The sequence below is a fragment of the Bufo gargarizans genome, chromosome 1 (genome assembly GCF_014858855.1).
Source record: "Bufo gargarizans isolate SCDJY-AF-19 chromosome 1, ASM1485885v1, whole genome shotgun sequence".
NCBI lineage: Eukaryota > Metazoa > Chordata > Amphibia > Anura > Bufonidae > Bufo > Bufo gargarizans.
Window position 1 is genome coordinate 713,869,765 of NC_058080.1, and position 18,050 is coordinate 713,887,814.

Here is an 18,050-nt window from a genome sequence, read left to right on the forward strand (position 1 = left end):
ATCAAGACAACCTCTTTCTGAAATGAAGCCTATCTGTTGATCGACTGATGACCACGGCCCAACTTCTGAAACCGACAATAAAAGCTTGATATTACCAAAAGCCGCTACATTACCCTGGCGTGTAGATTTACATGGTGACCATTGAAATGAATGGTCTACTACCTTGTAATAAATGGACAGATCTTGTCTACTAGAGCAAGCACAATGTGTATGGACAGGGGTTATCTTATGGAGACAACCCCGTTAAGGATTCTGAAAGGTTGAATGATCCTTTGATGAAACCAAATGGCCTTCAGGGTGATGTATTTCTCTATATACCTTTTCACATGGACCAAAAAATCTCCCAAATGTGGGCACAATGTCATTTTAAAGGGACAGTTCATTGGTCATTCACCCATGTATGTATGAAGCAGATCTAGATACAGTAGAAAGTCAAAGCTGGTTGACGTTGTTCAGATAATTCATAGTCTTCTTCTTGTCTTGACACCGTGTCCTTGTCTAGTCCTTGCTTCTTCTGCTGCAAACTTATTTTATGGCTTAAAAAAAAAAGAACCTGACCTACAGGAATATGGGGCTCCTGGGGATAGTCTCCTTACAGCCCTTCAGCTCTGAAGTAATGTGGATGGTATTTGCTCGATATTCATAGTCAGGCTGGATGCAACAGTTCTTTATGAATTAACTGTTTCTCTTGTCTGTCTGTTTTAAAAGGTTGTCCATGAGATCAGAAATTACCCTTATCCGCAGCTTCATCTCCTTGCCCTCCAGGGTCTCAGTCCAGCGCGGCATACATCTGCTGTGAGGGAAAGCTATGAAGTGAGTAGCTTCCAGCTTGAAATGAATGTGCTCAGGATAATCTGACATTCATAAACAGTCCTAAAGCTTAGCACGTCCTGAATGAGAGGTGCACCATCCATGGTGTCAGTCATGTGTGTGACAGTCCATGCAACCATGAAAGTATGTCTAAAAGTCACTGTGTCCGGTCCAGTTTGCATGTGCTCCTCATGTGACGTGTCATGGAGCAGTCTAGTCATCCATCAAACAAGTTTATAAATGACTGTCCTGCTAGTCTACTTGTAGAGCAATCGGCTGTCCCACCAGTCTAGTGTCCTAAGTGCCAACCCTTCCATCCATATACTCAATAGACCGGGCAATCACTTATCTCTTTGACTTAATTTATATTAAAATACTAGTCTGTACGTAATCGACTATAAGTAGTCATAAATTGATCTCTAATCGGTCAGTCTGCCTTTCCAATCATAGTATCTTATATTGAAATAGGCATCTGAACCTTAAAATTCACACACAGCTGCGGTTAATCCCAAGACATGCTCTCCCTCCATGCTTGCTGTGTGTGTGGAAAGGGGTCTTCCTAGGGTGATGTCAGAGCTGTGCTGTGTGGTCTGAGCAATCAGATTTGCGCTCCCGCTCCAGCCTTTTGACAGAAAGCTGTAGCTGCATCCCCCCCTTTCCCCTTCTTCAATCTTTTTTACTCAGCAGGTTTTCCAAACATATACTGTAGGCCTCTTTCACATGTCTATGTCTGTAAACACCGCAGATATATACTGAGGGCCTAAACCACAATAAACATATGGGTAAACCAAAAGTACAAAAACCTATAATAATTGTACATCAAATGTAAATCTTTATTAATACATCAATATACGCAATAACAATAAAAAAGTGGTAGAATGCATACATAGAGGACGATAAAAACATACAAAACCACCTCCCTGGTGATGTGAGTAACAATGTGAAATATGCAAAAGGATTTCAATAACAAAACTGGGGTACAAAAACCTATCTGGTGAACAGGGAGCTCCCTGCCTGGTTGAGTTTCCTCCTCCTGGGTCGGTAATCTGTACACTTGTCCATGATATGGGGTCTACCTTGTGGCGGCTTACTTATATGTATACCTACAATTTAGTCCCGTTCCTATATCATTCACTTTAAGGTACCTTTCTGTTTAGCTGTCCATGATATTTTAATATATGCAAATGAGCCTCTAGGAGCAACGGGGGCGTTGCGGTTACACCTGAAGGCTCTGTTCTCTCTGCAACTGCCGCAACCTCTGCACTTTGGTTGACAGGACCAGACATATCTGATCAAGTTTACACTGCCTGTCAATCAAAGTGGAGAGGGCATGGCAGACGCAGAGAGAGCTGAGCCTCTAGGTGTAACGGTAACGCCCCCGTTGCTCCTATAGGCTCATTTGCATATATTAAAACATAATTTTTCTCAGCAATGCGGGCACACATGGACATGGGACCAACACTGATGCCTTCAGCCGCCAAGCGCACAAGTAACAGGTCAGTCAGTTTCATAAGTACAAATCTGCTGACAGATGGAAGAAGTCTTTCCATTTACTGATTGTACTGAAAATTAGAATTAGGGATCCCTATGTACAGATGAGATCTAGACTGGGGTCATTAGGATTCCTATGTACAGATGAGGTCTAAACTAGGGTCATTAGGATCCCTATATACAGATGATGTCTAGACTGGGGTCATTAGTATCCCTATGTACAGATAAGGTCTAGACTGGGGTTATTAGTATCACTATGTACAGATGGGGTCTAGACTGAGGTCATTAGGATCCCTATGTACAGATGAGGTCTAGACTGGGGTTATTAGGATCCCTATGTAGTGATTAGGTCTAGACTGGGGTCATAGGATCCCTATGTACAGATGAGGTCTAGACTGAGGTCATTAGGATCCCTATGTACAGATGAGGTCTAGACTGGGGTCATTAGGATCACTATGTACAGATGAGGTCTAGACTGGGGTCATTAGGATCACTAGGTACAGATGAGGTCTCGACTGGGATCATTAGGATCCCTATGTACTGATGAGGTCTAGACTGGGGTCATTAGAATCACTATGTACAGATGAGGTCTAGACTGGGGTCATTAGGATCTCTATGTAGTGATTAGGTCTAGACTGGGGTCATTAGGATCACTATGTACAGATGAGGTCTAGACTGGGGTCATTAGGATCTCTATGTAGTGATTAGGTCTAGACTGGGGTCATTAGGATCACTATGTACAGATGAGGTCTAGACTGGGGTCATTAGGATCACTATGTACAGAAGAGGTCTAGACTGGGGTCATTTGGATCACTATGTACAGAAGAGGTCTAGACTGGGGTCATTAGGATCACTATGTACAGATGAGGTCTAGACTAGGGTCATTAGGATCACTATGTACAGATGAGGTCTAGACTGGGGTCATTAGGATCACTATGTACAGATGAGGTCTAGACTGGGGTCATTAGGATCACTATGTACAGATGAGGTCTAGCCTGGGATCATTAGGATCCCTATGTACAGATGAGGTCTAGCCTGGGATCATTAGGATCCCTATGTACAGATGAGGTCTAGGCTGGGGTCATAAGGATCCCTATGTACAGATGAGGTCTAGGCTGGGATCATTAGGATCCCTATGTTCAGATGAGGTCTAGGCTGGGGTCATTAGGATCCCTATGTACAGATGAGGTCTAGCCTGGGATCATTAGGATCCCTATGTACAGATGAGGTCTAGGCTGGGGTCATAAGGATCCCTATGTACCGATGAGGTCTAGACTGGGGTTATTAGGATCACTAGGTGCAAATGCCAGCTGTCAGATAGACAGAAAAACATTGTATGCAATGGTTATTATGGTGCCCAAACCCAGTATTTATTCCAGAAATCAGCCGGATCACCGCCAGACCTCATTGCAGTCAATGGGGATCCGGTGGTAAAGTAGAGGATCCAGCAGGCTGCCCTGTGCCGGAATAGCCCAGGGATGTGAATGAGGCCTTACTCTGTATTTCACACAATATGACCACGTTGTGCTTAGTATCAGAGCGCTGACTTCCTTGCGGCCTTTATAATGAAATGTTAAATCTTCTGGACAAACTATTCCGAGTAATGACACCAATATCCTCACTGATGGAGGAGGCTTAGAGGAGAAAATCCAGCATTATCCAATAGGTGGGAGGTTTTCAATATAATGATAAAAATAGCTCCATCGGCGGGGACATTGCGCCCCCGGGCTGCCAGTTAATAATGTTATGTATAGGTTATATGGAGCTAAGTCTCTGCCTATGATAACAGAGTGCACAGATAACTGCTATACCGTATGGACTCTCAGATATTGATTTTTCCGTTTCATAAAGATGTGGCCTTCTTAGGTCAGATTTCCATTTTTTTTATGAAAAAAAAACATTTTAATGCACTGGTTGTTTTGACTAGGCCATATAGTTTTATTCACAGCAGGTTAGGCTTCGGAGACCCAGCTGTTATTGTCTAGCTGCATCCGGCCACACATTTCCCCTGCAAAAATGGCCATTTACAGCAGCTGATCACTCTGGTTAATAGCGAAGAAATTTTATGTATGATGTCAATATACACAGTGCTGTCATATTGAGATGCTTTTATTTTCTGACCTGTTAGAAAGATACCTGCAATGAACATAATGTTCTTACCAGTTACTGTATTTGTGAGTTATAACCTACCTTCTGATTCTCAGCTATGTCATGTGACCAGCACTCTGACTCTCCAAATAAAACAGCATCTTATGTGTGGACAGGAAGCCAGCTTCTCTATGTATTCCTATGGGAGCCTCAATGTCAGTCTCATAGGAATGAATAGAGAAGTAACTGACTTCCTGTGTTGGTCACATGACACAGCTGAGGATCAGAAGGGAGGTTATAAATCACAAATACAGTCACTGGTGCGAAGATTGCCTTCACTACAGATTACATCATGTACCTTTCTAACAGGTCAGAGAATAAACATTTTTGTGGGAGTGCTACTTTAAAGGGAAATTTACTGATAAATCAGGCACAACGAGGGAGAGTTATCAAAATCGGTCTAAAGGAAAACTGGCTTAGTTGCTTCTTTCATTTTCTAAAGGAGCCCTTTACACCAGTGTTAATAAATCTCCCCTGGTGTCTTTTAGGGCTATTTCAGCTGAATGTAATGATGCCTTTCACATTCTGGAGAAAAGACCATTTTAATCTGCATGCAAATGAGCAGTTAAGTGCACCAGGGGCAGGCCCAAGCCACTTGAGCACCCTTGCTCCTCCTGCTTCCTCTGCCAGCCCCTCCCTCTTCTTCTTGATTGACAGGGCCAGACGAGATGACTTTGCAGGAACTTGATATTGGGGGCACCAAGTCCTCGTTCTTGGGAACATTTGGGGTCCCAGCAGTCAGACGCTTGTGCCCTACACTATATAAGTGTAGTAAAGCTTACTCATTGCATAATAATTAGTTAGACAATTTATCCATTACATTTTCTGTATTAATTCCTTGCGGCGTTCAATATCTCTGGTTGCTCTAGTTCAAGTGGAACATCCATCGTTTACATTCTGTGGATCTGTCCTGTGATGGACACATAGGTGCACGGCTTGTGACGAGGCAAGCGCCTATGTGATCATCCCATGACCAGGACAGATTGTTATTCCACAATACAGGTTATCATTCACGGACAGCAAGCAGAAATCTTGAAAAAGGTTAAGAATCGATACCGAACATCAGGTAATAAATCAAATAGTAGGAAAGACCACACTCTGGATGCCAGCAGCGGGAGAAGTGTTTGCTTATTTTGTGTATGGCATTGACCTCAGGGGTATGTGGCAGGTCGTATGTGAAAGGGGCAGCGTCACGATGGGAGGACGAGAATGGTGACAAATCGAGAGTGCTGATTGTAGTGATCTGTCCGCTTATATTATGTCATCGGTGTGGGCAGGGCTACATGTGAGAGGGGCAGTGTGTGCGTCATGATGGGAGGAATGAAGACAAGTGGGGAGATCACAGACTGGAAGTGTGGGGCCTGATTTTATAGGAGGCAGTGACCGGTCGACTCATGTTAAAGAGGTTGTCCCAACTTTTTCTATTGATGACCTTTTTCTTTTGATGACCTATCCTCAGGATAGGTCATCAATATCAGATCGGCGGGGGTCCGAAACCCTGAACCCTCGACGATTGGTTGTTCGGAGAGATGGCGCGCGCAGTGTGCACATGCGATCTCACTTCCTGCTCACTGCTGTATGTCTATGGGACAGCAGCAGCAGACATGAAAAGAGAAGGGAGACGGCACGTGCGCACAGCGTGCCGGGTGTCGGACCACCGCCAATCTGATATTGATGACCTAGCCTGAGGATAGGGCATCAATATGAAAAAGCTCAGAAAACCCCTTTAATGAAGGCATGTGTTCGGAGTTAAACAGATTAAGTGAAAGATATTGGAAGGACCAGGAATGACCAGCAGCACAGATTAGATCAGGAGAGGCCTAGAACAATCTAATATAAGGATGAGCAAATCGATTCTACCGGCTCAGAATTTGTCCATCATTTTCCAAAAAGTTTATATTCTAACTAACCTGAATTTTTTGTGATTTGTTTCTATTCGATTCGTCTCTGTCTCTTTCTCCAACTTTGGTTCGTGCAGAATCGATTTGCGCCCGAATCAAATGTTTTCAAAAATTCATATATGGGGGAAGACAATACAAATATGACTCATTTTATGCATTTAAGTTCTCTGTCTTATATCAACTTAAAATATTTGGTCCATAATATCTTCATTTCTCAAAACAGCAGCACAGAGGAATTGCAATACCAAGGACTGTAAAATCTTTTAGTAATTGCCCTAGATGATCTTTGTTCCAGTAAAGTCTTTGCCATTGATTGCTGCATAATCTTTTCTATAACTCTGTCTTTCGTCTACTAGAACTTTTTAACAATTTTGCGCTTTTTTTTGTTTTGTTTTGTTACTTTTTCCAGTTTTTACCAATAAAGTTGTTAATTACTGTGCCATACTATTATCTTGTCAGTGGTGAAAAAAAAATGGAAAAACAATTCACACTTTGAATTTTTTTTATTGCCAATATGAAACATGACATGTTTAAAGGAACACTAAACCTAAAAGGAGAGTTTTTGTCAGCCTGCAGGATTTTCTCCATGCTCCTCTAACCGTCCTGTAGACGTCTTCTTGCTGTGATCTAAGGTCTTATTCCCCATTTGATCCCTTGCATTTTTACATAGTGAAGGGGGAATTACTTATAAAATGGGTGTGGTTTAACATTTCTGGGTTCTGTGGGGTAGGGCTCCTGCTGCAGCCAGGTGCTTTACATTGAGCAATCATTTTGTCCAGAAGAGAAGGGAAAATGGCCTTTCTACTGGGACACATTTAGGCAGGAACTTTTTTTTTTTTTTTTAAAGATTTTGTAGATTTATGAGACAGAATAGAATTATGGGGAAGGGGAATCTTAAGGGTTTTTAAGTGTCCCTTTAAGTTGAGCATTGTTTAGTAGATTTTCTCTCCTTGGATTGCAACACCTGAGGGTATGTGATTTTGGTGTAACTATAGGGACATATGTTTAATTGCTTTGTCCCTCTGATTGAAGGAACTGCTGCAGCTAGAAGACAGACTGGGAAGTGTGACGCGAGGAGCCGTGCAGAACATCATAGAAAGGTGTACGTTTCCACACAAGTACAAGAAGGTAAGACCCCAACGCATTTCATACGGCAGGCAAGAACCCACACATTGTACGTATATGACCAAAATGATATTTCATGATCAATATTAGAAGTATCGGTAATTGTAAATGTCTTGTTTAAAGGAGTTGCCTCACCACAGAGACAACCAGTGGCCATGACCTCACGAAAACCCCTGGCAAACAACTGATTATGCAAGAGGGAGATGCCGTAGGTTTCTCACTTGCCTTACGGCATCCAGTGCAGTCTAAAGGCAGCAGTATATGTTTCCTTTAATGTAAATGGTCATCCAAGTACAGTAAGAGCCACTGCTTGTTAGTGTATCTGGGTTATAGAGGAAAGTCTTGAGCAGGAGACCACCTTCTATGACCCATATGACCTAATGGAAGGCCAAAGCATAGCACTGTGGGTCTGAACTGGGCAGTCAAGAGGAGACTTCAAAACAAAATTCATGCCTGGACCCCCAACAGATACACTACATTATTACCCTGCGGCTCTCTTTTGGGTTAAGGGACCTTCCTGACCACCTTATCCACTAAAGCCAAAAGGAAAAACTACCCCGAAAAGATGTGTCTGGTGGAGGATATCATATTTTTGCAAGTTGCCCATTTGCCCCATCTCCTTCATCTTCCAGGTCACTTCACCTTCTTGACCCACTTATTCTCTTAAATTTTTTTGAACCATTTCCTTTTTCCTCTTTTATATATTTTTTACTGCTTAACAGAGAATGCCACATGGTGGAAAAGACACAAAAGAAGATGAGGAGGAGACGGACACGGATGAAAAGTGCACAATCTGCCTATCGATGCTTGAAGACGGAGAGGACGTGAGGTAATTAGTGTCTCATGGTCCCCTTTCAGCCTCCCCTTTACTCACAACAGTACCAAGAGCAGGGCTGCTTTTCAAGGTGGTGTCCACTGTAATATTTTTGACCTCGTTTTTATATATTTTTAGAAAATAAAATATTTTAAAATAATATAATCTATATACTTCACAACATAAGTACTACTTATTTTGTTAATTCTTATGTGATCATCCCGAATTTCAGGATTTTCCTTCTCTTGGGCTAAAAATCATTGAAAACTAATTTCAACAGTTTGGTCTTCTCCAGCCTTCTGGTTCACTGCCTCTTCAGACTGTTCCTGCTCCACTGAAATCTGTCAGAAAGCTGCACTGATGGCTTATTCTGTAGCCCTTTTCTCTAGTTCCCTAAAGCTGGATTTACACTGTGCAATGTTCCGGCTGATTGGCGGGAACAATTATAGTTCCTACAAATGCTCGTTCCCAATAACCTGCCCGTCTATAGATGGTGCAGTTCACCTGATGAACAAGCGAAACGCTTATTCACCTCAGTCATCATTCCTAGGCATCAGAACGTCCTATCTAAACAGCCCTCTGATCCCCAGGAACAATGATTTTGTATGAAGACAACTGATAGCAGCAGCGATCCCTCGTCCTCATACTGTGGAGGTGATCGCTGCGTGTAAAGGAGCAGCCAATTGTCAGGAAGGAATGTTTCCTTCCCAACAATCGGCTTCTCCTCGCAGCATCTAAATGCACCATAATAGCTCACAAACACTTATTATACTGAATGCTTATCAAACTCAAATTCTTATCGAGCCAATAAGAATTTAGCACTAATGAGTGTTTATGAGCTGTCAGGAGTGAAGAGATAAAAGCTACTGATCAAGCTGTCCTAGCAGCTCTCTGACAGATTTCACTGAGAATTAGAAGCACCAGCACAGGCAGTGAAACTAATGGTTGGAGAAGACAATCTGCTCAACATTTTTAATAAAGACCTCTTGGAAAAAAATTTAACCCAAGATGAGTAGAATGCAATAATAAAAAATGCTCCAAAGTTGTCCATAAACTTAAACTTCTGAATCAGATGGTGAAGATTTTTGTATGAGAATTTACAAATTTTCTCCTTGTGCCCCACCAGGAGGTTACCCTGCATGCACCTGTTCCACCAAGTCTGCGTTGACCAGTGGTTGGCGACCAGTAAGAAGTGTCCAATCTGCCGAGTGGACATTGAAACGCAACTGGGAGAAGACAGTTGAGAGAAAGAGGACTTTTGTCAGGATCCCATGTTCCTTATCAGGTCACGTGGCCATAGCCTGCAACAAAACTTTTGCCTTCTGAGCCATTTGTTTTAGAGGACAGCCTGCAAGCACATTATTCAGTAGTCGAATTGTGGGCATGTAACAATTACCAGAGGATCTTAACAGCCATAATGCCCTGTTGCATTGGAAGCTGGCCTTCCTAGAGCCAAAGAGGGCGATTGCTGGAGATGGAGACTAGCTCTTGGAGGTACTAGTGTGGTAGTCTGGCTTGCCAATCCTGCACTTCAGAGGATTGTATATATACCTCTCCGATAAGTAGAATCAAGTTAGGGGTACTTAGCTACAGTATTTATGTGGACGGCATCTGGAGCATGTTAGCTTATTTCAAAAAAATGTTCTGTGTTTGATGCCCTAGTCATCTTGTGGTGGACATGTTGCTATTAGCCTAATTTTGCACCAAATATTTTTTTTTTTATTTATATATAATTTTTTTTCATTTTGTCTATTTTTTTTTTGGTGCTTGGTTGAGCCATAGTGGTTGATACATCAAAATTTCCCAAACTTCCAAAATAAGAGGCTACAAAAAAAAGGAAAAAAAAATCCTGTTTACAGAAAAATAGAGAAAATGCATAGCCTTAGTTTGTTCTTTTATGTTAAATAATTTATTTATTACACTTGTTATGTTTACAAAGGGTTATATAAAGGACATTCAACTTTTCAGGTGATTACCTTGGTTTACTCTGCTTTTGCTGGGACCATTATATAAAACGTAATCCCACCGTAGCTACTACAGTCCATTTTCTCCATCATTATGGTTCAGTATCCCCAAGAGACCTGAGTGCACTGCACTGATCATTTGTGAGGGGCTTTCAAATGCTTAACGTAGACAATTTAATAACTGGTTTAATATTGCTATTAGCTCAAGTCTCAAGACCCCACAATCTATTGGTAACCCCATGATATCAGGCGATTACATAACTTACAATGGGTTGTATTCTACTTTAGTTCAGGTGCCAAAATGTATTCTATAAGGACAAGAGAGAGTTTTTATTTAATTTTTCAAACTTTTCATTTTTTTGTAACTTCTCTACAACCCATTTCACATTCCATAGTACGTAACACATACCATTTTTGAAGAATTAAAAAAATGTAAAAAAATGTTTCCCCCTTTAGAGCTTGCATAAAAAATTAATTGTAAGAAAAAAAAATTACCTACTTAGTAGTAGGGGAATAGTACCCACTGCTGCATGCAGGGGCGTATCTAAAGGCTCATGGGCCCTGCAAGAGTTCAGTTTGGGCCCCCCTTCCCTCAGTGCTTTGTGGCCAGGGGCAGAGAAGCACATAGCCTTCATGCTGCCCAAGGCGAAAATTTAAATGCCCCCCACCTCCCCATGCCAAATTATTGACCTAACCCCTTCCCTCCAACGAGAGGTGTAACTTGACCAGCATTTCTATTATACCAGTGTTTTCTTATGTGTCACAAGGGTCTTTGGACCCCCTCATGCTGCTGAGCCCGGTAGCAACTGCTACCTCTGCACCCCCTATAGCTACGCCCCTGGCTGCATGTAACTCTTTTTGTACCATAGGACATTGATGAATAGATATTGAGATCTATCCCTAGATTACAAGTTTCCCAAGATATACTGAACCTATACCTTTGCTTTATCATTATTTTCATGGAGACCAGAGATGGACAAATATTAGTCCCCTACCGGCTCAAACGCCTTTGACCTCAATGGACTAACCCCAAAAAGTCAACAGTCTTGAAAAGGAGCCCAAATGAAGGTAGCCATAGACATAAATCACCTGATGTGTCTGAGATCAAATCAATATTTGGTCTGCAGTGGTAAAAGACGCATAAAATGTCTCCTCCATTGCTTGAAGACTGTATGGTACAGACTTCAAAAACTTACTTGGCTGCTAAAGTACCATCTGTCATAGCCTGATTTTGTTAATGAAGTCTGACAAGCCATGACTCAGGAGAACCTTCTCTCACATCAGGGACGTGCCACGGTCAGGAGATTGAGAATTGCCGGCCTTTTCTTGCATTGAAGTGCAGTGAAGCATATGATGGGACGTCTAACACATGGTCAGTCAATTCCTTAGGAAAGGGTCCAAAGGTCAGAATCTCCAGACCTTAAGGGCCTCCCAAGTCAGGGCAGACTTTATTAATAAATGACATGGCCCTTAGTGAGAGATCTGTTCCAGCAATCAACTAACAATTTCCCAAGAACATTCAGTCATACTGAGAGAACCATTCTGATTAAAGCAAAATATATATGACCATCATAAAAATGAAGTCAGGTTGAATTTGTTATGTCTATGGCTACCTGTCTAATCACAAGAACAATTTACAGGGCGTGAAGGGGGAAGGCCATGGGGTATTAGGCTAGGCAGTGTAGTGGGATGGCCATGGGGTTTTGCGCAACCCCTTCCAGCATTAGCAGAGCAAACCTTAAACCACAAATATGAAGAAGCGTCTGTTACACACAGGATCACAGACCGCCCCCCCCCCCCCCTTGAGCCTGGAACAATCAGTGCATAAAATCTAGAGCCCATTAGAATGTTTTAGGATGGAAAAAAGTATTACATTATTGCCTAATGAACAAGCACATTTTTTCTAAAAAACAAAAAGGGAAAAAAAAATAACAAAAAAAGCAACGACAAAAGCAAAAGCACCAAGTTTTTAATGGAAGTCTATGTGTGTGTATGAAACCCTTGATGGTAAAGCGTAACGTCGCAGATCGTATTGGTGTATAGGGTTCCATGTGTTAAATATCTCGTGAGAATACGACACTGTAGAGCGATTTTTTCGAGTTCATAGGAATCAGCTGTTGATAGTTTACAGGGTTTTGTGAGTTTCAATGCCTTATATTTAACAATCATAATTTATGACTAACTTGTAGACTTTTTTGTGGGTTCTTATTTAATTATTTTTATAGTTGTTTTGGCCTTTTTAATTATAATTTATTTATTTAGAGACGATACTAATTTTTTTTAATATATGGATATCTATAAATATACATAACTCCTATTACCTCATATTTTGCATTGCTCTGGACTGGAATGCTTTGCATGTGATAGTAACTTTTAAACAAATGAAATCTTTATCTTGTGGGGAAAAAAACAAAAAAACAAGTAATAATAATTCAGGGTGTGTGATTATGAACTGTATTACTGTGGTGCTGTAATCTTGGATACATTCCTTACGAATGCAAACCTTCGATTCTGTATGCTGTGACCTAGTGGATAACTGCAATATAGTGGACGTGTTTAGCACATATACATATTATTTGCACTCATAATCGAACCGAGATGACCATTTCACTTTCCTCACTGTCTATTAAATAATTCTTGTACAACAAACTTGAAGCCAAACAGAACGTTGACAAAAAGAAATTCTTTGCAAATTATTATTGGAATACCTGGGTGGAAAGCAACTCGATAAAAAAACAACAACAAAAAACTCTGTAGGCATTAGGTAAAATAAAGAGAATTCCTTAAAGGGGTTGTCTCATTCTGAAATTTCATCAATTAACCAGAGCAGAGAACGTCTAGAAGAACATCTCGGACTCTGGAGGACCCAACCCATTAATTTCAACAGGTATCGTGTAATACTTAATTTGCCCTGTGGTGGCTCTGCAGGGAAAATTGAACACTTGCTGCCAGATTTCCCAACTGATCACTATAGGTCTGGTACAAAGTGTGATCAACTTCATTTTGGTGAAATTTTAACAAAATGTGATTGTAAAAAGTGGACAATCCCTTTAAGTCGCCCTCTTTTGTTAAGTCATTAAAAAATACTTTTCAGAAACTTCTGATTGAGATCTATTTGAAAATGAAGTGGTGGTCCACAGGGCCAACATTATTGTTCTAATTTAGGGATGCCCAACCTGCGGCCCTCCAGCTGTTGTAAAACTACAACTCCCACCATGCCCTGTTGTAGGCTGAAAGCTGTAGGCTCTTAGGGCATGATGGGAGCTGTAGTTTTGCAACAGCTGGAGGGCCAAAGGTTGGGCATCCCTGTTCTAATTGATATTCTTGATTGTTTGCTATTAGGGACTCCGGGTGACACCACTCATGGGAACAGTAATAGCAACATTTTTCATTGTCACCCAGGTTTCCAAAAATATATTAAATGGCTGAATAAAAATTTTAACCACTGGATATTTATTTTATTTTATTTTTTTGAGAGAAAACAAAGTCTTAATTATAGCTCAAAAATGTTCAATTTCTTTGAAACACCAGTGATCTCAATGAGTATCTTTAGGAATTTCTGAGCACCATTAATGGGGCCACAACCACTCCCTCTAGTAATTTCTGAATGACATCCTAAGAGGTTTTTTTGTTTTTTTGGGGGGGGGTTAAGCTCTATTTTTGGATTTCAAGGTTTGTTTGCTGCAATGGATACAGAAGAGAAGAACCAAAGTCAGTGAGGTGATTTCTAATGACTATTATGGTTATTTATAGGAAAATTATACAAAAAGGTATACAATATATAAAGTATAGTTGATTGGTAAAATACAATATGTACAGTATAGATAATACCAGTCTTAAAATCTGCTACGATTTCAAACCAGTGGAAGGACTGTGGAAGTTATTGTGCACCCTTCCATGGCAGTGCCATTTGCTCTCTATAGAGAGTTTTCAAGTTTTTTGTCTTTTACAAGTAACATGTATGTCACATGAAGCTGCTATCACTTGAATATATGCACATATTTTACAGTGATGTCATGCAAGCTGCACATACCCATGCAGTGTAGTATACTGAACTAAACTGATGTTTATTTATGAAAAGGAAGGTTTCTTGCCTCGTTTTTTGTCATAGTTCGAATCGACACCCATTGCAGAAAAAAATTGCTTATTTCTTCCATCAGCTCCACGACCCACAAACTATAGCGCCCAACATTTACTGTGGAGCAGATCACACGGGTTCATGTGGACAGCCACAAGTAGGGGCTAAAGGGGTGGGACTTCCAGATGATTGAGCTGCCAAGACAAAGGTGACAATAAATTTATAATGGCTGCCTATGGTGGTTGTCAGCTCTGAATTTTCTGCCTAGGGAGACAATAGTTCATATTACAAGAGAGTTTATATTAAAAGAGCTGCTCCACATTCAGCACCTATTCACAGGATAGGTGACAAATGCATGATTGTTGGGGGTCAAACCGTTGGGACCTTCAAGAATGTGGGTCCACAAGTTCCATGTCTAAATGGAGCACTCCATTCACTGTGTATGGGACCATCAAGTCCAGTACTCGGTTGTTTCCAGCCTTCCCACAGAAGTGAATGGGGTGGTGGTTGGGAGCAAGCACTACCATGCCATACACATCAGCAGTCCCGTTTTTGTAATCAGTGATAATTGTTGTTCATTGGCCATGGGACATATATAAAATGATTCACTATTAGCATTTTCTGGGGAGTTTTAGAGTGGTTGTCTCATAAACATACCACCTATGGTTATGTCCTGTTAGGGCAGATAGAAGTCATATGGTGTCCAGCCACTCTGGAGGACCCAACCCATAATTGGTTCAATATTAAAGGGACTTCCCAGGACATATATTGATAACCTGTCCTCGGGATAGGTCATCAATACCCAGCAACCCCAACAATCAGCTGTTAGAGTCAGGTGCAGACCACTATACAATGGAAGGAGCTGGAAGCAGACGGTTTCATCCACTGTGAAGTGGCCATTCAAGTGAATGGGAGCTTAGCTGCAGAAGGCCAGTGTTGGAAACTACAATGAATGGAAGACTCTATCAACAGTATATAGTTTCTGGCACTGGCAGTTGCCCAACACCTGGACTCCCACCCATCTGATATTGATGACCTATCCTCAAGATAGGTCATCAATATCTAAGTTCTGGAAAACCCTTTTGAAGTTCATTTCAATGAGCGACCTGTAATACTACTTTTCCCCAGTAGTGGCCACTGCAGGATAAATGTGTGGTTGAATATAACCTCATCACTAGTCAATCTTGAGTGATCAGTTGATCTTTAGAGCATAAATTGTTTTCCTAAAGAAACCAAGAACTTGAGTGATCAGTTGATCTTTAGAGTATAAATAGTTTTCCTTAAAGAAACCAAGAACTTGAGTGATCAGTTGATCTTTAGAGTATAAATTGTTTTCCTTAAAGAAACTGGCCCCTCTATTTCAATAAGAGCAGAGAAGTGGAGAGTCAGTGTTGGATCACGACAATCCAGTGTTGTCTCCTGTAGGCCGTATCATCTGTAGCTAGGCAATGGATCCATGATGTCCAAATTGCTTTTTTTTTTATAGGAAACTCAATGAACAATCCTACAATGGGAATCTCAGGTTCCCCTTTAAATTGTAAAGGCAGAAAATGATTGTGCCATCCATGAATACTTTATGTCTCACCGGTCTATAGCTCTTCATAATACAAATAAACTGCATTTCCCTTGAAGAACCAAAGAGTCATCCCGCAGTAATAGGGTAAAATATGACTAATTTATCCAGCAACCTGGTGGAAAATGTAATGTTCTCACTTTGAAATGAGTAAGAGCAAAGTTAATGTAAAAATCCAATTATTCTAATCTCAGAGCGTCACACAGAGCGGGTTTTTAAGGCGCCACTTCTGTCGGCTTTGATAATGGCTTGTATTGTTGTCATACCAATGTACTGTTCTCCAGACAAGCGCGAGGAGGGTAGAAAACAATGCCAAGCGCTCTCTACAATCTCATTTGTCACTTGGAATTTGTATAATTAAAAGTTATATAATCAAGTCTTTACGAAGCTCGTTTTTGTAATTTATTTTTCTTTTTTGTCGGCCATTTGTCACTCATTTGGCTTTGGACAGGGGGGCACATATTTATTCATTTTACTGTATTACATATTAGACAATAACTGCAAGAACTACAATTTATGTATCATTGGATTAATTATCAATGACCTATCCTCGGGATCGGTGGGACTCTGCCTCTTTCTTGGCCAGTGACACGGCATCCATCAGTCACGCGTAGCCCAGCCCTATTCAAGTCAATGGCATTGAGCTGCAATCCCAAATACAGCCACTATACAACGTCAGGCGCTGTGCTTGGTATACTATTCAGTGGGCGCAGCGCTCAGATGCCCCTGTCTGGAGTTGGACCTCCCCAATCGAATATAGAATTCCTGGAAAACCTTGTAATTACACCTATGGAAGATGCAAATGTAGTAGAGCGGAGTTTGTCATCGTGTGTGTTCTCTGCAGTTTTACCAAAAAATTGTGGTTCACCCTACTGCATTATTACTAATGATGTAGCTCCAAATAGTTAAAGGACTGGTTCAGCTCTGCTACATCTACAATTTATGTTGATCTAATGTTTTTTACATTCAATGTACTGGAAATGTAGTCAGTGCCTCACTTTTCATTTTATATAATGGCGGATATATAAAGTGGAGAACATGACGTTCATTTTATACTTGAAGAGCAAACACTGGAGATGGGGAACCAAGGTCTCAACAAGGGGGCGGCGGGGGGGCCGGACGACACAAGCTTTCAATTACTGCCTGCAAATCAGGAGCACTGATAAGTGGCGCAGTAATATGGACATATCCGAGAGGGGGGGTCACTCTGATTACACCCTCCATTACCAAAAATCCCATCACCTGGTGTGGAACAACCATAGCTGCCATATACAGGGACACTAAATACTAACCCTGCCAACATCAGTCACTGGACAGCTCTATCATTATTTATTATCTATCTATCTATGGTATCTATCTATCTATCTCACATATCTATCTATTTATCTATCTATCTATCTCTATCTATTTCATATCTATCTATCTATCTATCTCCTATCTATCTATCTATCTAATCTATCATCTATCTACAGATGTAGCAAACATTAACTTGACCTTTTCAATGGCTTTGCAACATCTATGTATCTCTCCACCTAGATGTTTATCTATATATCCATCTATTCTCCATTTCATATCTATGCATCTGTCTACGGATGTAGCAAACATCAACAGGGACACTTTCAAGTTAACATTGGCTACATCTGTATCTGGCCACATCCGTCTGTCAGTAGCAGGACTGTGTGACTTTCTATTAGCTTTTCTGTTACCCGTCAAGTGACAGAAGTTGTCGGTGAGGTGTCGCCCGCCATCATTACATTTTATGCATCCTACGAGTGCAGTGGCCAAATAGTTTTTCCGACTCAAACTTAAACACAAAGAGAGAAAAAAAGAAAATAAAATTCCTTGTGTAATTGTTTAATAATGTGGGTGAGAGGAATGGTCATTCTCGGTTTTGTGATCTCTACTGCTGTCTGATTTGCTGTGGTGGAACATTTTGTTACATATAGAATATTTTATAGTAAAAAAAAAAAAAGTCAAAAAGGCGAGAATAAAAAATGCTAGAAAATTATTTATTATTATTATCAATATGAAAGCAATAGTGCATTACAAAGGAGACATTAGAAATTGTGTACTTGCTTCGATTCACATTTTGTGGAATTTTTTGTACTTTATTTATAACTAATAAATCCAATTGCATTGCTTACTA

General features: G+C 40.8%; 1 protein-coding gene across 1 annotated transcript in view; it reads left to right on the top strand.

The window, feature by feature from the left end:
- The window catches only part of RNF165 (ring finger protein 165), a 93,047-nt gene extending 82,163 nt beyond the window's left edge, over positions 1–10,884 (top strand). The window contains exons 5-7 of the mRNA XM_044292626.1: positions 7,383–7,478; positions 8,198–8,304; positions 9,416–10,884. Of these exons, the coding sequence (XP_044148561.1) occupies positions 7,383–7,478; positions 8,198–8,304; positions 9,416–9,533 (321 nt within the window). The 3' untranslated portion in view covers positions 9,534–10,884. The remainder of the gene's footprint in view (positions 1–7,382; positions 7,479–8,197; positions 8,305–9,415) is intronic.
- The last annotated feature ends 7,166 nt before the right edge of the window (positions 10,885–18,050 follow it).